At 45.9% G+C, this 22309-nt stretch overlaps 1 protein-coding gene across 4 annotated transcripts in view; it reads left to right on the forward strand.

Annotated features, from left to right (window-relative positions):
* Positions 1 to 22309, forward strand: part of ZFHX3 (zinc finger homeobox 3) — a 239880-nt gene that overhangs the window by 181592 nt on the left and 35979 nt on the right. For 3 of the 4 annotated variants that reach the window (XR_006702737.1, XM_045443350.1, XM_045443352.1), the window contains one exon: positions 11244 to 11351. Coding sequence is in view for 3 of the 4 variants with exons in the window: in XM_045443350.1 (XP_045299306.1) it covers positions 11244 to 11351 (108 nt within the window). In the remaining variant the exon portion in view is untranslated. The remainder of the gene's footprint in view (positions 1 to 11243; positions 11352 to 22309) is intronic. The other variant, XM_045443351.1, reaches the window with a different exon arrangement.

The raw sequence follows: 22309 nt of genomic DNA on the forward strand, positions 1-22309 counted from the left end.
TGACAACTAAGAGCTTGGAGCCTGCTTCGGATTCTGTGTCTCCCTCTCTCTCTGCTCCTCCTCTGCTCATGCTCTGTCTCTCTCTGTCTCAAAAATAATAAATATAAACATTCAAAAAAATTTTAAAGATACCATTACAGTGTTAATTTGGGGTGCGTAATGGACTGCATTCCCTTTCGGGGATACTAGCCTGTTCTTAGGTAGAAGACACCTCTCACAGGAGGGAAGGCTGAGTAGATGGACCCAATCCTGAGACTGAGGGTAAAACACAGTTAGTAGCTCTGAAGATTTGGAGATGGGTTACCGTAGCCAAAATCACCATGAAAGGGCTGGTGTGCTGCTGGTGGGGGTATTTTGTGATATCCAAGGTTTAAAAATGCAGAGGTTTTGTATTCAACCACTGGCATAACTTTGGAAGTTACTCAAAAGGAGGAGGAAGAGCCAAGAATTTTCTTTCTCCCTTTGGGCCCAGAAGAGCTGTGCAAGGTGCATGTTAAAAATGACAACTTAGCAGTCCCATCTGCTTTTTCTCACGTGGATGCAGGAAAGCTTTTGAACATAAACCCTTGGATTTTCTCTGTACCTCAGCTTCCTGCTTCACTTTCCTTGCAGTTTCCGAGGAAATGTTAGCTCAAACATGCTGCTGCTGCTGCTGCTGCCTGGTTGTTTCAGACTGAAGTGTGCTTGGGGACTTGATGGTTTTGGAGAATGGCCCAGTTTTTTACTTTCCAAGTGTAGACACATCCTTAAATGTCTCAGGTGTGACCGTAAATGCTCTGGCAGAGGCAGGCCCTTCTCCACTTGTACCAGGCAATGTATGCATGGTAGGCACCTAAAGACCCAGGCCTGGGCCATCTCCAGGGTTCATAAGTGTCCCTAGGGTTAGACTCTGCAGCTGGCAGTGCCATTAACACCTGAGGTGACCTTCGTGCACGTGCAGGTCTGTCCAAGGAAGAACAGGTTTAGCCGGTGCTTTCTTGGGTGCCGGGTTGCCTGAAGTTGGCCTGACGTCTGTTTCCTGCATTTGGTTTGGAAAGTGTCAGCCTTTGTTTGTGCTTTATTTTTATGAATCAGCTTGTTTTACCAGCTGTGCACATAAGTGGCTGATGATCATGCAAAATGAAGTTCACTGACAGGCAGTCCATCACTCTCCTGCCCTCGGGTGGGAGCACACTACTATTTCTGCAAGCACCCTGTGCTTCACAGGGGCCAAGGCTGATTTCTCAATAGGCTGCAGACCCTTTGGACACTGTGAGCATTAAGATTGAGGCCATCAACAGGCTGGGAATTCAGCCCCTCATTCGTGTTGGTCTGTGACTTAGACTCCTGGAGTCATGGCTTCGTATTGTCTTGATGGTGTGCTGTTTGTTTTGATGGCCAGGAACAAGATACTTGTTTGTCTTTCAGTTTTCTTTTTTGCATATCTTCACCCCAAATATTCCATCATTCCTTTGGGCATCGTCAAATCACATCTCCCCACTGTCGTAAACACCTTGGGCCTGTCCAGCCACCCTTCTGCCTTTCGTTTCCTTGCTGTCATTCCTGTACAGATAGCATCCTTCAGCGTTTGACATTCCCAGTACAAGAGCCATCCCACAAGGTCTCACTTATACCCATTAGGTTCTAATTACCATCATCTAATACCACTCCCGGTACATCCTGTTCGTTTCCCACACACCTTCATTTGTATATAGATGCTTAAGTACACTTACAAGCCTTCCTTGACGTTTTTTTCACTCGTGTATTTCCAACATTTTCCAATTAAAAATAAATAGGAATTTGTTTTTTTTCTTTCTTTTCTTTTCTTTTTTTTTTTTTTTTTTTTTTTTTTTGCTTTAAGCATAAGATCTCTCCCTGACAAGCCAAGTGAGTTTCAACTCAGAAGGGTGGTTTCAGTCTTTTTAATGGAAACTGGTAATTTTTTTTTATTTACACTCTTTCTATCACTCATGTGTGTTTATCTATCCTGTCTTCTCCTCTCCATCCATGGAAGCCTGGCAGTGTTTATTTCAAGCAGAGTGTTACTGAAAGACAGATGCTTGTAGGGACTGCTTATGTCTCACACCTGGAATGTTAAAAAGCTTTCAGGCAGATCTGTTTGGGTGAAAGATGTCCTTTTCTGTAGAGGAGGGGGACTAGGAGGGAAGTGGGATCTCCCCGCCTCATCCCATGTGAGCAGGAACACCACTTCTGACTGTACTTCCAGAGGCCTTAGATGATGCTTCCAAGTCCACAAGATAGTCTGTTCCGAAGAGCAAACCTCTGAGTCCCCTTCTTCCTCCATCAAAGCCTTCCTCTTTTTACTGACCTTGGCTTTTTTCACCTTTGCCCATCAAATAGTCTGTTGTTAAGACCCTGTGACTTACTCTGTCCCCTCCCCCCGCTCATTCTCAGTAGCATACTGAGTTAGACTCATTATTTTCCTCTACTACTTTGTTTTTAACAGAGGGGGAAATAAAACACCCTTCTTGGTTTCAAGAACCTTCTATTTTGCATGCCTCTTCTTTCCAGAACATTCCAGTTTGGTGTGAGGTTAAACTGTGCAAAATACTGTTTGAAAGAAGGGAGAAAAAGAGAAAGGAACTTGTCAAAATGCATTTGTTAGATCACGTTTTAAATGAAGTACAATTGAAGGTAGTTTTTGTCCAAAGAAAGGAAAAACCCCTGCAAATCCGCTGAGCTCCCAGAGAGCGCGCCTCCTTTGTCGTCGCCCTGACATTGAAGTGTAATTTTTCATGGTTATTTGGACTGGAAAATGGGGGGGGGGGGGAGAAGGGGAGAGATGGGTCTGCGATTATTTCCCATAAATGACAACACAATCCCATCACGCTCCGCTACAAACATGCTCAGGGAATTTGCCCTTTTTTACATTTCATGTGTGGAAGCAAAGCGCCAGTCCTGGCCCTGGAGAAATCAGGGGAGCTAATCCCTGCTGAATTCAGTTTCCTCAGAGTTCTGGGACAGAGCTGGATTTCCCGTGGAGTGTGGATTCCGAAACCATTTCAGGGTTGGGTTTGTGTTTTATAAACTGGAACTCACATTTTTCAGTTATTAAAAAAAAAAAAAAAAAGAAAGAAAGAAAAGAAAAGAAAAGCAAGAAAGCAAACTCTTCCTGTGAATAGCCACCAGGCGAGTCAGCGGACATATTTAGTTCCGTTGTGCTCTGTCACCGCACATTGGCTTTTATCCTTTTCTGCGTTTCTGCAGGGGGCAGCCCAGGTGCTTTTGCTAAGAACACAGATAAATGGAACTTGTTGCAATCCTGGCTGTAGGCGGTTCCTCCCTTTTTCTCCTCCCTTGACCCCCACCCACCCCCTTAATTTTAGCGCGGTTTTGACAGACTGTTCCGATTGACCAAGTGGCCTCGCCCAGGAGAGGGAAAATGGCAGGACCTGTCCCTCGCCACACAACGGCAGCATTTTTCACTTTGTGCTCTGGCTTTCTGTGTGCCGTTTGCTTAGGAGAACAGCTCAAAGAGGGGAAATTTTCTCTGGGAGGCCTAAACAGGCCCTGGCGGCGATGGACCCATAAAATGCGCTCTCCTGTTAGTGCGCAAGGTGGAGGTGAAGTTAAGTAAAAAGCAAAGGGAGAGCCTCCCCCAGGCTTGCGTCCTTGCTGTGGCTGACCTTGCTCTACCCAGCAGGGGCTGCGCAGGGCTGCAGCATGCCCGGCCTCCCCAGCCTCCCTCCTGCCACACAATCCCCATTTTTCTTGTTTCTATAAACAGTGGCACGATCTTCAAATATACAAAAGCATAAATGGTCTCTATTCTCCAATTATTCATTTTAATAATACCCGGAGTTGCCTTCAGAGTGTTGATTCTTTTAGTCTGCTGCCAGAAGGCAGGGTCGTGGGGGTGGTGGCCAGGGAAACAGGGTCAAGGGTGGAGCAGTGAGGAGGCCGAGGTCCTCCAGCACTGGGTTTTCCTGCAGAGCTTCTCCCGAAGCCCCTCTCGGAAGGCTGGCCGGCCCCCCGCCACCTTCCAGGCTCTGTCCAGAAACTCCAGGCCCTGCGGCCCCAGGTGTATTTGGTAAGTGAACACCTAGTGGTCAAAAGAATTCTTGTGGGAAAACGATCACTTATAGGATTTGCGCTCATCCCTGGGGGGAAAGGGAGTGTATTTCCAGTGGAGCGTGTCCTCTGCTTCCTCTACTGCTCACATCCCCCTTTCTCTCAGAGGAGTGACGTCCACGTGTAGAAGTGTCACCTTTAGAAGGCAGTTTTGTTTAAAACAACCGGCTAGCGCTTTGGCCACATTATTTTTTAAAAAGGGACCAGGGTGGGCACATTCCCCGCAGCAGCACCAGGCTGTCCCACCCCTATAGCTCTCCCCAGTTGGTAGAGAAGGGTCCTTGGCAGGATGGCCTGGCCTGGCTCAGAGCTTAGGGTGGTAAGCAAATGGATGGTGCGAAGACAAGGGCCGCCAGGAGGGTGCTCTGTCCTTTACATCCTGTGCAAGGCAGGGACCTCAGGGAGGCCTGGGCAGGCAGGAGTGTGGGAGGCCCGTTTGCCCGTCGTCTGTGTGGGGAGCCTACTTTTGACCTTGGGCTTTGCTACTGCACTGGAGTTCTGATGTCGGCCAGAAAAGAAACGGGATCTTCTCTTGAGAAGGTGAATAAACGAACGCTCCAGCCTCGAAGCCCATGAGGGCCTGCTGTACCCCCTCACCCTCATTCTTTGCCCCTTTAAGCTTTCCTGCCTGGACTGTGATGGGTTATATTTCAAAATGTTACCCTTGCCAGTGTCAGTATGGATTTCTGGACCCTTCATCTGGTGATTTGGTATTTCCCTCAGTATCCTGTTAAGATGTAGAAAATGGAATGGACACATTTTGCCTGCAGTTAAAAGTAATACTCAGGTGATTACCCACAAAGAACTTTGAAGGAGGTTTTACGTTTCCTGTTCCATGTGTCTGCATGAAAACATGCAGTCACCTTTATCAAGATGCTAAGTATAAGGTGTGTTAAGAGAACGATATGCATTTGTGGTAAGCAAAACCACCTTGATCTAAGGGGGGAAATGTTCTGGGGCTGCGGTATTTGTCAACCAGAAAACCTCATCACTCGAAGCTGTGTCTTGTGCAGTTTCCAGCCACGCCGTCAGGGCTGGAAAGACACCATTGGAGTAAAACCATGGAGTAAATGTTTGAGGAAATATGTTTGGGAATGGTGCAGAATGGATTGCTGCATCCTGTATCTGGGTGTTCTGTGCATTTGGGAATAAGCCTGGGGCACATGGAGAATCACCCGCTGGTAGGCCCCGTGGTGCCCATTCAGTGAGATCCCACTCGCCAAAATGTCACAGAGGGAGAACGCCATAGTTATGAACGTTGCTGCCATTTACCTCTTCTTCCTTGGCTTTGAGAGGCAAGACAAGACTAGGGGTGAAGAGCTGGGAGCAGCAAGGTTGGATGTCCGTCAGCATTGTCAATCACATCCTGTTACAAGTTACTGTTTTAGCAGAATTTTAACATGCTAGATCTTATGAGAAACAAGTGGTGTAGACCTTAGCAGTCCTCTTTTACATAGTGGCATTTGATTTGACCTGTGTTTGCAAAAGAAAGCATGCATGTTCTGTAGAGTATATACAGCCAGTAGAGGTTTCTTGTGGATAACAAAAGGCCAAGAGGATTGGGCACGCTGGAGGGTTCTGCCCTTGTTTTCCAATCGCACCAACCAACCTTGCAAAAAGACAGCAGATTGGCCACAGTGTCCTACACCGAGTCTATGGCCACAGGGTCCAGCACCTGCACACGAGTTACAGAAATAAGAAGACGAGACACAGTCATGGAGTCCCTCCTGCTCTCCACCAAGAGAGATCCCAGCCTAAGTGGCTGCCACCTTCCGTGGTACTCCTGCTGGCCCTCATGTTGCAGGCCTCGCTTGCTTCGCGGTTGTCCTTGGTTAATTAGGTTGAAAGTGGAGAAAGGAAAAGCTTTAACCCTATCTTCAAAGTAGGCAGATTGGTTATTTTGTTTTTCAAAGAAGAGGTCCTATATACAATTAAAACTTGTTTCTGGTAAACCTCATTCCAGGAAAGATGAGCTTTTAACAAAAGGCTTTTGACAGCTGCAGGCTATTTCATTTTTTTTAATGCCGAATGAAAAATCAATACATTTTTCTGGGTTATACATATTCAGAACAGGCCTGATATTTCCATTATAATGGAAAGTGGGTGTCTGTGCACATCTCGCCTGTCAGAGCTGCACCACCGCATTTTCCAAGCCACTGCTAAATATTTCAAACCTGATTTGATTGTGGTTCATGACAGCTAATGTTTCTCAGCTCTTGAGCCTGCCGACAGGCAAATGCACTTTATTTCACCCCCACCCTCAAATATGGCTCACCCCAAAGAAAAAGGAAAGAACAGTTTCATTCTTCGAGGATCCCAGATTGTTGTATTATTTAAGTAACGTGATCGCCTGAGAGCCTTGAGTACAGACACCCTGATTCTTAGGAGAATTTCCAAAATTCTGTCACAGTGAGGCACTATTGGGAGCTTTGTCAGGTTTGGGGGAAGGTTTGAATTGTTCTACATTATCCTGTTAAGAGTTAGGAACAGAGGGACTAGTCTTAGCCATTGATTGATTCCCCTTCCTTCAAGTCTGTAAGCAATTGGTAAAAAACACCCAGTGGACGCAGCTCCCGGCCCCAGTTATTTGGTGAACGGTATTGGTTTTGGGGGCAACTGGCAAGTTCTCTGGGTATCGCATTTGGGGAGTGCATGCGGCCAGGGTGAGTGCAGACTGTATGATGATGCCACCTCTGTGCTTGCTTCTGCCTGGTGCTCCTTTCACATACCCGTTTCCAGGTTGTTCATAAAATTGTTGCAAATCTCCACGGGGCTGCCACTTGGCACGCACACCTCCTCTGGGAGCAGGTTTCACCCTAAGTCGCGAATCTCGCAGTCACCTTCGCCAACATGATACGTAGAAGGTGTGTTAAGACAACCGTTCGCATTTGTGGTAAGCAAAACCACCCTGACTGAAGGGGAACTTTCTGGAGCTGCAGTATCATCTCCTCAAAAACCTTAGCTGCCCCCAAGAACCCTTCCCTCTTAGAATATATGTAGCTGCTGAAATTCTTACACCTGAGGGCTCTGTCCTTAGCCAGGAGACATGAATGAGCAGGGCTGGGTTTGGCCCGAGTGCTAGTCAGTGCTGTCTGGGAGAAGCCATTGTCAAAAGGAGGTAGTGATGGAAATAGATTTTTTTTTAAAGACCTTCAGCCGATGGAGGCTGAAGTTTTATGTGGAGTTTGAAGGCAGAAGAGATACCAGGAAGACTTCACAGTTACTCAAGATTTGCTTGTGTTTTCCTAGCCGTTTAACATGAAAATACATTCACATAGGAGGGGTGCCTCGGTTTGAGGGCCACTGTGGGGTGTATCCATCCAAGTCGCCTTCTGCTGTAGCGGGTTTAGAAGCACCTTCTCTGAAGTCTTCTGAAAAGCAGATGTTCTGTCTGGGTTGCGCTGGGCCTGCTGCCCCCTGGCAGGAATGGGGGTGGGGGGGGCGCAGGGAGCAGAGATGACCTCCTCACCCAGGTCCTGGCTCTGCCCTTGAAAAAACATTCCTGGGGTGTTCTGTTTGGTTCTGAAATACCGCTAGACTCTTGGAGAATAGATGGTTTTGATTTGTCTGTTGCAGCCTTAAACATGGCAAAGTGGCTGCTGGGTGTCTTAGGGAAGGGCAGCAACTTCGTCATCGGAGGGAAAGACAGGGTTTTCCAGATAAAACCAGATCGTCGGCCCTTCAAGTCTTCACTTGTTCCCACCATCTGTCAGTAGCTGGTATTATATATATATTTAAAACATCGACGCCTGTAATGACCCCGGCCCTTTGCCACTGAGCTCACGGGTGGAAAATGCAATCTGTGATCTGTGAGAAACTGCCACTCCCTCCCCCCAACCCCGTGCTCCGTCAACGCGTGGGTGTCAAATACACATTCCTAAAGGGAATACAGGCTGGATAACCAGTGCCAGCAGCGCGGAGTGTGGATACGCTCTCTGTTAAAACGCTGTATGCCATCGTGCCCCTGGTCCCCATGTAGTTCCAGTGCAGGGGGACGAGGCGAGGCCTGGGTCTTAGTGAGTGGGCTTTCTTTAGGCTTTCGTAACCAATCAAACAGACCCCGCCTGCAAAGCATTGTGGGTCTGAGCTGTCCAGACAAATTCGTACTTTGTATCTCTGTTTTTTAATCATTTTTCTGGCTTTATTGGTATTCAGAGCTCACAGTTTTCTGGTTACTGTCAGCCTGGGCTTTCATCCATTTTAAAGAGCTATTTTTCCTCTTGCTGTTGATGATGATGGTATAAAGACAGATGGTGTAACTGCTTATGAATGTCCTATTTTATTTCCCCAGGACCAGACAGTTCACTTGAAGACGTATATTATTTCCACATGCTCAGGTTGGGCGGCCCAGACGGTGTCTGCTTCCTGCAGCTAGCTGCCCTTCCAGGCCTCGCCATGCAGAGGGCGACACCTGTAGGTCATAGGTGGAACTGCAGTGAAGTGCCTGCTCAGCCGAATGGGACCTGGTTTTCCGTTGGGGGTGCCACTGGTCCTCTTGCAAAGGAAGCTGTTTTCCTAATAACTTCTTCTTCCAGGAGTTTCTTAATCATTTCTTCTTCCACCAAGCATATAACATCCTGTTAGTGAATGAGTGACAAATGATAGTAGGAGCTGAAAAAGAAGAGGATTTGATTTTTAAATCTTGAAAAAAAAAAAAAAGGTGGAGGGAGCGAAAGAGAAACAAAATAAGTTCCTGAATTAACCTCTGCCCTCTAGCTTCCCAGTGGAATTTAGCTGCCTTCACTTTTCTCCTTGTAGTAGGGTAGGGAGGGAAGAAAGCAAAGAACCGAGGCTTAGAGAATGAGGGCTCCAGGAGTATTCACAAAGCACTGTGCGGTTTCCTTGTTCAGTGCATCACCGATGTGCTTATTCTTCACACTCTCTGTCTTCTGAATAAGATGTGTTTGGAGAGGCTAAAGAAGTGGGGTCAGTGCCAGAGTGACCGTGAGTTCTTAACTCTCTGCTTGGATGGCTGCAGCCCACATGATGGTGAGGAGAAGGGTGGTGGCCTTTGGAGGTGCCTCCCAGTGGGCAAATTCGTTCCTTCTTCTGTAGAGAAGCACTTCAGGCACTGTTCACCACATCAGGGTTTTGTCTATTTGCTAGATGTCAGGTTGTCTACATCAAAGGTGAAGTGTGTGTGTGATGGAGAGGAGGGGCCATTCAGCCATCTCTTCATAATCAAATTTGATTAATGTCTACATTACTAGACATAGTTTGTATCACAGCATGTATTGGGACAAATGAGTATATTTTAAGAACCTTAGCTCCTTTGGGTAGACCCAATTTAAGATTGATTGACTGAATTCTAGTATCACCATTCAAAGATGAATTTTATAATCAGTGTTGAACAGTTTTATCAAAAGTGTAAAAATGTGCATTGGACATTCTGCCCGGACACAATTAAGATTATGCATCTATAATACTGTGTAATTTACGTGTTATTCTCTAATAATGCTTATATGTAAATTTTTTTCTCTCCTACACGATGTACAGTATTAATATGGCACTGTATATCAGATTGACTTCAAACCATGGTTGCCTGATTTTTCTCTGTTTGAACTAAGTGTGGGTGTGGGGAGACTTGATGTTACCTTGCCTGTGCAGTATGACCAAAGGAGACATGGAAATTACATAAGGAGGCCTATTATTTGCAGATGAAAATAAGCACTATCTTATTTCATTTGTGTTCCTCATGACTGCCTCATAAATGCCCTTTTGGTGGTAATGAAGAAAGAATGTTCCCTGACTCCTCGTTCAGTTTTCCAGTCCTCGGACTTCCATTGTCTTTTGGGGAAGAATTAGGAAAATCTGACTCTAAACAGATACTTTCTTCCTCAAGTGTTTTATAAAGCTTCTGGGGTCAATTTACTTTTAATTCCTTTTACTTTCTTTGTGTCATGAAATTTAGAAGCTATTTTCTGGAGGTTTGGGGAAGGTAACACCTTGAAACATTGAAAAGCAGGGTCATGGCTCCAGGGATCTAGGGTGACATTGGTCTGAGCCCCAAATCCAGTACCTAGTCCCTGTGCACCCAGTCTAGTGCCAACCCCAGCGATTAATGTGGGCAGCCAGGTTCTCATGTCTCCATACCTAGGAAGGTGTGCCCTTCAAAATCTGCTAACAGTTTTGTCGTTCACCCACTTCCATTTGCTTTGCCTGCCTTATTCATTCATTTAGCCTATTCTTTTTTTCTTTTTTCTTTTTTCTTTTTAAGTAATGTCTACACCCAACATGGGCTCGAACTCACGACCTCGAGATCCAGCTGCTCCACAGAGGGAGCCAGTCATGTGTCCCTCGTTTAATCCATTCTTAATGAATGTTTTGGATAATGATCCTGAGGGCCAGGAAAGTAAGAGAGAAATGTCTCGCTTCCTTTGCCTTAGCATTTAGAATATCTCTCTTCTTCCTCCCGACTTGAGTAACCTTGTGTTTGAAATGACCATTCTTCTGTCTCTATCAAAGCATTGTGTGTTGAGCTGGAGAGAATTTCCATGGCTAGTTTTAAACCATTGGTGGGTAAAGAATGGACTGACTTCAAAAGGAAAATATATGATTCTGTTACAATTTTTCCCCCTTTCTCTACGAATCTAGCACCTTGCCACTGATGCCTGGCACACCTACAGATGTTGTTTGTTTTCTAGAACTCTTCACATTAACAAAATCCTCTCAGTGATATTCTGTGACTCTTGAGACTATGAGTGACTTAAAAAAAAAACCCTCCTGCCGTGGTCTGGCCCGTGCACTGTGAGGCCTCTGAAGGGTCAGTGGTAGGGTCTAGTCTAGTTCAAATCCATACCGCACTGGGGTTGGAGCCAAGCAAGAGCTACCATGTGGTTCCTGTTTTGCATTTTCGGGTGGAAAAGACACATGCAAGTTAAGGCATTTAGATGGAGTTATTTCTTCAACAGGATTGAGAGAAATACCTAATGTCCCCATGTCTAGAGCGAGTCATTCTCATGCCAGTGAGTAGGAAAGGGAAGGCCCCACTTGCTTCCCTAGACCTCAGCACATCCGGAGTGCAGTCAGCCTCTCGAGGGCCACAGGGAGAGAGGAGGCACAGTCGTTGGCCTCTGTGTGCTGTGCTTGGTGATTCTTTGGAGTAGGAGCCAAGAATCCTTCATCTTCTGTCTACTTTTAATCCTTGACATTTTGCTTTTCTTCTGTTTCAGAAGAAGCCATTGAAGATGTTGAAGGGCCCAGTGAAGCGCCTGCTGACCCAGAGGAGCTTGCTAAAGACCAGGAGAGTGGAGGCGAGAAAGACCAGAGCAAGTGGACAGGTAGCGTGTGCGCTGCCCTCAGGGCCCTGACATCTGTCTCTCCTGGAAGAGGGAGGCCGACGGGTCAGGGAGCAGATGCATCCTTAATGTGTCCAGAAAAACTGTGTTGGCTCTGTGCAGCGAGAGAAGGATTTGGGTTTTGCTTTTTTGAATGGTCAGCATCATTCTCCTTCTGTCTGGTTGTATTGAAGAATTTTTAAAGCTTTTTCTTTAAATGGCCCAAGAGCCAGCTTGTTTATTGAGCATCCAGGTGTCTGGCTCTGTGCCAGGGGCTTCTGTGTTTGTGAGGTCACATTTCTCCAGTGTTGCTTTGTCCTCGATGTGACTCTTCCTCCATGGAAGGTCCAGTCCCCTAGTCCTCCCGCCCCTAGGCCCAGTGGAAGGCTTTGTCCTGCAGACCTTGACTGGGATCACTCCCAAAACTCTGAGGGGTCAGCAGTGAAGGGTGGGCTCCATCCTGCATTCAGGGGCCTGGATGGGCTCTGCACATTTTGTGTCCTACCTTGTCCCCAGGGCCAGCGCCCACCCCCTGAAATGCACCCAGAGTGGGGCAGGCAGTGAAGCCAGGCAGAAGGACGTGTTACCAAAAGCAGAAGAAGTTGAAGTCGGGAAAGGAAGTGCTATTTCTGGAAAACTTGATGTTGTGAGAAGGGGAACAGGCATCTCTCGTGATGATGGGGTTGCTGTATTGGAGGAAAGAAGAGCAGAGACTGAGAAGAAAAGCTTGGGTGTTTTGAGAAGTAGCAAAGTTGTTTCTGAGAAGACTTCTCAGGACAGATAAGTCTCCCAGAAACCACCACAGTTATTAGAGGAAATGATATGACAGGGAACAGAAATTATTTTATTTGGTCAACCTAATTCTTAAGGCCTTTTGTTATTAATATTGTAACACTTTGTATTTTTTCGAGAAAATATTTACCTTCTGGAGTCTGTATTGGTTGGGCCTTTGTTACTTTTCCAGGCACGGCTGTTCTTAAATCATGTTCAGTGTTGGCCTTCACTATTTAAACAAGATACAGAATCTTGGAGAGAGGCCAGGGAGAGCCATGAAAATGACTGAAAGCTGAGAAATATTGCCTCTGAAAAGAGGCTGAAGAAATTGGGGCTATTCAGTCTGTAAAAGAGAAATTTGAGAGGCAGCTTAACAGCTTCCAAATTTGAGGAGGGAGGGGGCGGAATAGGCGATGTGCCTCTTCAGTGTTTCCTGGGGCACAGCGACAGGACCCAGCAGAGTGGGTGAACGGGCACGCTGGGTGGACTTCAGTGTCCATCCTGCTCATCGTCCCCTTTCGAGCCGGACTCTGTGGTGGCCAGGGGCCTGCGCTCCAGAGGCGCTGAGGGAGGGGGCCGAGCACCCTGGGAAGAGTTGCAAGGGCAGACGGGGAGGCAGGGCACGGATGTCTGTTCTCCAGGGCCTCGACTGCAGAGGATTGTCCGGTGTTGCTTTGCACAGACCAAGATCCCAGTTTCTGCTGCGCTGTTCGGGCGAGATGTACACGGACTTTGCAGACAGCAGTTAAACGTACCTGCTCAGAGGTGAACCGGGGAAGAGGATTTCACACGCACGGTTGGAAGGCCCAGTCACCTTCCACACCATCTGTCCTTTGTTCTCACGGTTTGGGTCCCTGGCTTCTAATCCTGGCTCTGCCACTTACTAGTTATGTGACCTTAACCTTTCTGTGCCTCAGTTTCCTCGCGTGAGACGGAGGTTAAAAATAGTGCCTACTTTCCCTAGGATCTCTGTGAGGATTGTTTGAATATGGGAATCTTAGAACACTACCTGGAAAGCAGGAAGCTTTAGATTAGGCAGGTTGTTGTTGTTGTTGTTGTTGTTGTTGTTTTAATAATTTAGATAAATAAGATGAGGAAAGCTAGTACAGTTTTTCTTCAGGTCCTTTCATGTGAATGTGAAACTTTTGCCAGGAAGCATGTGGCTGCTAGGAATTTTGAGAAGCTGAGGGGGAACAACATATGAGAACTTAGGAGGATCGTGCAGACGATATTTGGTGTGTGTTTCCTGCATTCTGTGTGCTACGGACACAGTAAACAACAGAAAGTAACTGCCACGTGCAGGATTCCTGCTGTGTGCCAGGCTGTCCCAAACACTTGGTCTGGGCTTCTCTAATTCTTACGCTGGTTTAGGGCAAGCCTTGTTCAATTAAATGACATTCAGAGTGTTTATAAATTCAGTGGGTGTGTGTCTACACCAAGCTAGTGGACCCGCTAGGCAATGAGGAGCACCGTAAAACTGAACGTGCTTTTTTAAAAAAAATTTTTTTAATGTTTGTTTATTTTTGAGAGAGAGACAGACAGAATCCGAAGCAGGATCCAGGCTCCAAGCTGTCAGCACAGAGCCCGACACAGGGCTCAAACTCATGTGAAGTGTGAGATCACAATCTGAGTCGAAGTCAGACGTTTAACTGACTGAGCCACCCAGGTGCCCCAAAAATGAACATCTTTAATAAGGCCTCACTTTCTCATTCATTCATTCGCTCATTCATTCATTCATTCATTCAAGCAGCAGGCTGTGCTTTTTCTCCAAAAGCCAGAGAGGAGAGAGGCAGAGGGAGGGAATGGATGAGTAACTCAGAGGTACACCTTACGAGTTGCAGTAGTAGTAAAGAGGGAAGGGAAAATTCTTCCCTGACTCCTGCAAATGATCCTCTTTTGACCCGAAACATAATTTTGTCTATGTTGTCTGAGTGTGTAATGACAGGCTTTATTAAGGTACTTGAGCCGATTTGATCTTGGAATCAATACAGGTGCCAGTAACCTCTTCTTAGCTTTCTTTGGGATCCTTACTATTTTATAAAAAAAAAGAAATCTGCGTTTGTTCCATTTATTCCCCAAATTGAGCTGTTCCTATCTGATTAAATGTGATGGGGAGTGCTTCCTCCCAGCAAATAAATAAATAGTGATTTCACAATTTGTACTGTTGATTAGTGGCCGCTCACGGTGCAGATTAATAATATTTCAAATGAGCCTGGATAATCGGCATTTTCTCAGCTATTGATTATGTAGTTTGGGGTTTGTGCAGGAATGGATAATCTTTACTAAAAATTTTTAGTCATTTATTTTTATGGTGGACTAGGACTCCGGATTTCCTTTTTGGTGTCCGTCGGTCACCCTCTTTGGGTTTCTATTACTTAGATGTCAGGCCTTTTACTTCAGTTGGCAACGAAGCAAGCAAGATAGTGACTTGAATCATTGTAGCGTCAATCCCACGGTCAGTGGCTGGGTCCCTACCCTGTGCAGAACCCTGAGCAGAATGGCACCGATCGCAAGTTCCATGAGATGACAGGTCTTGCTTTCAGGGGACATAGTCCTGAACAGCCAGGGCTTTTAGGAACAGCCATAGTCATCAGAACAGTGTTCCCGTAGATCAGTGCTGTCCCTTGGAACTTCCTGGGCTGATAAAAATGTTCAGTGTCTACACTGTACAATGCAAAAGTCACTAGCCACTGTGGCTGTTAAGCACTTGCATTGTGGCTAGTGCCCCTGAGGAACCAAATTTTAAATTGTGTTTAATTGTAATGAATTGAAATGTGGCTCTTTAAATATGGACAGTGCAGCCACAGAAACTCAAAAGGAGTGAAAACTCACCCTGAAAGTACACGTCACAGGTACACTGAGCTTTTAAGTGTGTGCCAGGCACTGTTCTGGTGTGTCACAACTATCCTTTCCAGCATGTGTGCCGGGAGTGATGCACAAGTGCTGCTGATGTCTGCAGCCCTTCAGTTAGCCAGGTGGGGCGGGGGCTCCTGAGGCCAGGGTCAGTGGCAGCTTCATCTGCTGATACTAGTTTGCCATCATTTTCTGTGTGCGCCACGATGGGAAAGAGACTTGGGAAGCCCTACACATGTTTACACATGTTATTTGGTTCCCACCCTTCACTCTGAGATGCTGTGAGTGACCCCGCCCTATCTCTCTCCCCCGGCCACTGTGCAAGGAAGTCTCTCTCCCCCCTGCCACTGTGCAGGGAAGGAAACTGAGTCTGGGAGAGCTGAGCTCATGCGGGTTGCCAAGAGGCCCACAGAGAGGTTCAGATTTGCAGACTGGCCCTGCTGTTTAGGGAAGAGCCCGAGTTCATTTTTTTTTTTAAGTTTATTTATTTTGAGAGACGGAGTGAGAGAGAGAGTGAGTGAGTGTGTGTGTGTGTGTGTGTGTGTGTGTGTGTGTGTGCGTGCGTGCATGAGCGGGGGAGGGGCAGAGAGCGAGGGAGACAGAGAATCTCAAGCAAGCTCCATGTTATCATTGCAGAGCCTGATGCAGGGCTCTATCCCACAAAACTTGAGATGATAACCTGAGCCAAAATCAAGAGTTGGACGCTTAACCAACTGAGCCACCCACGTGCCCCAGAGCCTGAGTTCCTACCAGTACTCTGTCCCACCTCTCTAAGAATGGGATTTTTCTGTGTCATCATGTGATCTTGCTTCCATCTCCATTCTGAGTTTGGAGAGTGGAGTTCTCCTAAAGTTGTACAGCAGTAACGGTAACATGAGAGCCACCTGTATGTGCAAAATGAGTGGGATTGTTCACCATGAATGTGGCTCCTAGTCAGTCCACATCTTAGTCTAAAAGCAGGTTGGTGAAGTGGAAAGAACTCTCTAGATTTGGAGTCAGGAAGCCCAGCACTCAGCAAATGACCTTGGCCTCTTAGAACCTTGGGTATCTCATTTGTAAAACATGGGTGGGTGACACTCACCACCACACCTGGGTTCCATGATGAGGGTCGTGAGGGTTCCATGATGGCAGGTGGTGGTACATGTATGTACAAGCCCTTGGTAAACCCTCCGGAGGTCACATCTACTCATGGTGAGTGTAAAGCACTCTTGTGGGCCAACGGAAGGTGCAGGAATGTTCTTTGAAGCTGAGTCTCTTCTCTAATGCGCAGCAATTTCCACCGTCCAACTTTGTGGTTTTCTCTTTTGAAACGTGAAAACGATCCCTCTTTCTCTTTTAGCGCTATGGATTTAAAAGTGTGTGTTCTAGATTGAAGAGCCCCCAGTGTCAGCAACTGAACAATAATTAATGCAGTGATTATCCAATCAACCATTAATTGCTATAAATTAAGTGATATACAATTAATGTGATGCTTTATCACCAATAATTAGGGGAAAAAATTGAACTCTTGGCAAAGAGTCGTAGCAAGGTGGTTATTTAAATCCTGTAGCTGCCATGGTTTCCAGCCACAGAGCACTAAACTGGGTCTAGTTAAACTAATTTGAGACGAGATGACCAGGGGGTGTTGGTGCTTTAAAAAACAAAGATGGGGCAATAGCTCCACTGAAAATGACAACATGACAATGCTTCAGCAATCCCCCACTGATGTCCATGTCTGTATTTTTGTAAAATTTTGAGTTAGAGTTGTAGTTTGAGTGTTGTTTTCTAGGGGAATGGCTTGAAGGGATTTTATTTTATTAATTTTTTTTTTAAATCCACGATGCTCACCTAACACAGAGCAATTAGTGCAGTGGAGCGTCCCTGATTTGAATCTATGGAAGATTGCTATTAAAGGAGGTATTAGCAGCACGGCAAGGTCTGGGCGACTGTGAGGGAAAAATGTGTTTATGGAATATGGTGCTGGCAGGCATGATTTCAATCGGGTTTGACATGTTTAACATAAATGTATAGTGTACGGCTCTTGCTGCATATGAATAATTCCTACAGACCCACTGCCTTTCTAATTACTGAGGTTGAAAAAAAGCAGGTCAGGCACATCCTAGTGGAAATCTATTACCAGCCCTCCCCCTATTCTCCCTGTTGTTTATAGCTTTGTATAAATAGGGATGCCATTGTATGGGGGAACTTAGTGCCTCAAGTGTAATCTGTGACAGAGACTGGAAAGGGGCTGAAAAAAATCCCTTTTTATTTTCCTTTTTTTTTTTTTTTAATTGAGTCCATTAAGACAAAAGAAAGTGCATGCTGAGAGGAAGCAGTATGTTTGGAAAAGCACTTACCTGCTAGGAGTCAGAAGCCCAGGGCTCAAGGCCAAGATTAGCTGCTCGACCTTAGGTCTCTGGTCTTCAGTTTCAAAATCTGTAAAATGGCAGGTTTGGACTGAATAGGTTCTTGCAGTTCTGGAACTCCACAGTAGGGCAGAAACTTGGAGAATATTCATTTCTAAAGTTGGAATGCCGGTAACTTAGAAAGATTTCCTCTAGTCTCCGACTAATGAAGATGGCATGGGTCAGGAGCCTGCCTAAGGGGTTCACACGGGCCCCTTAGGCTTTTTCCATGAGGGTCAGACAGTACCAGGCCGCCTTTCTTGGTGGGGTGTTAGAGTACCACACTGGTCCTGTGTGACTAGGGTCCATCATGCTGTGTTGGCAGAGCCCTGTGTGATGACAGCAGGGAGGAGCCCTTGCAGATTCGAATGGGTACCTTTGAGTGGCTCCCCCATCCCAGCTCTGTGTTGGGCTGGAAACCAGGCTATTCTTCACCACCACCCTCCACAGAAGTTATTTCAGCCTAAGTCTATGTCCTTCTGGCATTTGGTTCCATTTTTCTACCTCACCCAAAAGTAAATTTGTCATTGCAGTAGGGTGTGTGTGAGGGAATGAATGCTGGGAGCCTGGCTCGCATGGCTTCTTTGTGGTTCACATTCTTGCCAACGGAAACCATTTTTGGTTTTACGTTTCACACACGGATGGGAATTGTGCAGCTATGTGGGCTTTTCCAGAGTCCTGTTCCCCTCCCCCACTGCCACTCCCCACCTTTTTTTTTTTTTTCCAGGCCACTTTCAGTATAACTTGGCTGTTTAAAGTCACTGCAGGCAGAATTCTGCCTCACAATTGGAAACAAACCATTCAAACTATTTTTATGTTGGAAAGCAAAAATAGATATAGGGTGTGGTGTATATCTGGACTTGCCTGAGTTCCAGTAATACAGAGGTCTTGGCTTTGAGAATTTATATTGTAAATTGTAAGAGGGGGAAAGGGACCACATCAGTTGAGAAAATATTTTTTCACGCAGTAACAAAATTAGCGAAGATAAACTAAGGCAGATACGGAATGAGCAAAAAAGTAAAGAACTCACTTTCTTCGAGAAGGGACGTCATGCATAATCACATAGCTGTGGCATTATGTGATGAGAATTCTCATCAAGGTATGGATAAAGGGTAGTGGAAATGTAGATTAGGGAGCAAATCGTTCTTTCACCACTACTGAGAATACCTTCTAGAGCGTATTATTCTTGCAAAGTGGCTGTGTGAATCATCTTGCTTTGTTTCACTTTTAGCTTTTGTGCCAATGAGGGAAGCACCTCTGTTACCAGAATCATGATCATGATTTTAGAAAAAAAATTGCATAGTGCCTTTCTCAGGGGATATCCGAGCATTTTCATTAGGCTCCCACAGACTTTCTGGCTTGACGTTCTCTATGTTTTGCAGACTAGAGAAGTATGGCACATAGATGGTGAACACCTAGTTGTCACATTTGTGATCAAACCCCAATTTGCCTTGTGGGTCAGGGATATAGTCCCCACATCATAAAACTAAAGAACACATAACGTAATTGCTTTCTCTTATTATATGAAGATTGGAGAAGACTTGAAGATCCTTTTTCTGTAGTTGTCGAACAGGATCGTGAGCTCTTTATGATCTGAGCTTGTGGTATTCATTCATTTTTGTTTGTTTGCTTAATATATTAGACTTTATTTTTTTAAGTTTATTTATTTTGAGAGAGAGAGCGTGCACATGTGCACACTCACAAGTGGGGGGTGGGGCAGAAGGAGAGAGAGAATCCCAAGCAAGCTCTGCACTATCCGTGCAGCGCCCAATGTGGGACACAAACTCAGTGAACCACGTGGTCGTCACCTGAGCCAAAGTCAGACACTTAACCGACTGAACCACCCAGGTGCCCCTAGACTTTATTTTTTAAGAGCCGTTCTAAGTTTACAGTAAAATTGAGAGCGAGGTACAGGGGCTTCCTATGTACTCTCTGCCCTCACATATGCATAGGTGCCCCCATATCAACATCACTCACTAGAATGGTACTTTTTCTTTTAAACCAGTGATAAATCATTAATATATCAAAAATCACCCACAGTCCATAGTTTATCTTAGGATTCACTCTTAGTGTTATACATTGTGTGGATATTGACATATGTCCGTCACTGTATCACACAGAGTATATCCCCTGCCCTAACAGTCTTCTGTGTTCTGCCTCTTCTTCTCACCCCAGTGTAGCTAGCATTCATTCATTTCTCTAATCTCCGGCACTTAGCAAGTGCCTGATACTGTTTGAATGTTTCATTAACAATTGATTTGGTAAAATCGCATGATTACAAACACTTCCAAGTCCAAGCTATTCTGTTCTACTCTTTAGACGTCAAACCCATGGGTTAATAGGATCGTTGCTCCATGTTAATGTACAGGAAAGGCAAATTTAGGGTGTCCATGCTTCTTTAAAAACAAGGCTTCTCGGGACACCTGGGTGGCGCAGTCGGTTAAGCGTCCGACTTCAGCCAGGTCACGATCTCGCGGTCCGTGAGTTCGAGCCCCGCGTCGGGCTCTGGGCTGATGGCTCAGAGCCTGGAGCCTGTTTCCGATTCTGTGTCTCCCTCTCTCTCTGCCCCTACCCCGTTCATGCTCTGTCTCTCTCTGTCCCAAAAATAAATAAACGTTGAAAAAAAAAAAAACATTTAAAAAAAAAAAAAAACAAGGCTTCTCCCCTCATGCCATGGCCACACATGGAACCATATTATTTCCCGGAGATACTTCTAAAAACGAAACCATAGCAACAATGTTTGATCTCTTACTACGTGCTAGACTCTGTGGTGGGCTTTGTATGCCTGATCTCTTGCCTCACAGAAACGCTGTGAGTAGACACTGTTATCCTACTGACAGATGAGGAAACTGAGAGCTCAGTGTAGTCAAGTAAAATGTTCGAGGTCACACAGCCAGGTTGTGGAACCAGGGTGTGTGTGGCCAGCACTGCAAATCACTGTGCTTTGTTTCCTAGCAAGGGAAGCTGATGCTTTTGTAGAAAGGGAACTAGGTCTTAGGAAAACAGAAAGTGACATGTGGAAAACATGAATTCTTAAGGCGTCCCTAAACGTGCACTAGGACCACATCTTGACCCTTTTGCACAGATCATTTGTCCTAGCCCTTTGGAGCACTTTGAACAAACTGCACATGGGGACTCGGTCCTGAGAGAAGCATTGACATAAATCCCCCTCTCTCTGTACTGTGCAGAATTACCAAAGGAGACATTTCCAGTCTTCTTGGTACTTTAAACCCACAGGAGAAAGTAGAGAATCATTGCCATTTCCCAGCCTTACAGGCAGGGGCCTGAGTGATGTCTTTCTTCCCCAAGTACAGATTCTCACACTCTCATGCTGAACCTGGACTGGCAAAACAAAAAACAAAAACAAAAAAACCAATCCAACAAGCAAAAATAAGAAACAAACAAACCCTGGACAGCTGGGCAGATCATGGGGGGAAGTTGACTTGAAAGGGTACTGAGAATTTCACTTCAGAGTTCTTGGTGTCTGTCACCATGCTGCATCTGGATTTTATGTGTTTATTTTCACAGGTTCACTTTCATTCTGAAAATGCATTAAGTATCTTAGGAAAATAGGTTTGGAATAGAGAAAAAACTGGAAGAGTATTGTTATATTTCCAATCTTTGGGAGACTGTGCTGTGCTGGGGCTCAGAGACCCTAACTAACCTAATTAATGTTCAATTTGATGGGGACTGGATGAACTTCTGTTAATTAACTTTGGCCTGGTCTCTGAATGACACACATTGCCCCCTTGTTTTGACCTACATTTCACACCTCTGGACTATTTCCTCTTGTCAGTTCAAGGGTCTCTGAGGTCCTTCCCGTTCTGGTTTTCTCCAAATCCGTGGTCTTCATAGTCCTGTAATTAAGCCAGGGGGCAGAGTGACAGTGCAGCCCCTAGCTTCTCCTCCGACCATGGCCATTCATCCTCATGGGACACTGTGACCACAGCTGCCCATGGCGTCTCTGCACAGCTCAAGAGGCCGTGCCAGAAGAAGCCAGGATACTTGGGGCAGGTGGGGGGACTCAAAAGAGGCCAGAAGCAGGCAGGCTGACTTATACCTTAAAGTGAGGAGTGAGGGCTTGGCCCTTTGGTCCCCAGCTCCTGGCACACAGGCTAGGCTCATGGTGGCAGCCCAGTGTCTAGAAATTATTAAATAAACTGACAGCAGATGTTGGTCTAAATGAGGCAGGGGCTGGTGGCTCTGTTTGGACTGGTGGTTCCTTCACAAACCTGATACAGAGGGAGCAAGGTATCTCAAAATCAAATTGTAGGATGGCCTTTTGGGAGCTCAACTCAGTACAGTTAAGCAGCCTTATGCATATTTCAACAAGGAATTAGTGGAACAGATTGATGCCTCTGATGTAGGGCTTAACACTATTTTCTCCCCAAAGATGCAGGGTGAGAACACTAGCTATCAGTCCACATGGGCCCACCATCCCTCCCTGAGTCTGCTTGCTGGGAAAGCAAGACCCCACATGGTGTAGTCCTCCCTTCCCAGATGGCTGACGTGTACACACAGGGGCCAGGATGGATCTCTGCATCCTTGTCAGGGCTGAAGCAAAGGGAACCCTTGGCTGGTGTGGCCTGCAGGTGCCAAGACCCAGCACGCCAGCACTGAAGAGATGCTTCCTCCTCCCGCAAAGTGGAAAGACCCCATAGGTGTCTGCCCTCTTTTCCCAGAGGTTTTCTGAGACACATGGAAAGAACGAGACTGCCATATGCAAGGCGATCTGTCATTATTTTGGATTATACTACCAACAGAGGATGTGGAAGTTATTCCTTCTGAATTTCTGACTTTGAAAATGTGTCTACATTTGTTTTAGAGGGGGCATGTTCCCTGAGGGACATCCATATTTAATCTTTCACTTTTGGTCTGAGGAGGGAAACCTGTAGCTTTGAGACCAGGCCTGGTTTCCTTCCATGAGCACAGATGATGAGAGTGTGTAGT

The sequence above is a fragment of the Leopardus geoffroyi genome, chromosome E2 (assembly GCF_018350155.1).
Source record: "Leopardus geoffroyi isolate Oge1 chromosome E2, O.geoffroyi_Oge1_pat1.0, whole genome shotgun sequence".
Classification (NCBI taxonomy): Eukaryota; Metazoa; Chordata; class Mammalia; order Carnivora; family Felidae; genus Leopardus; species Leopardus geoffroyi.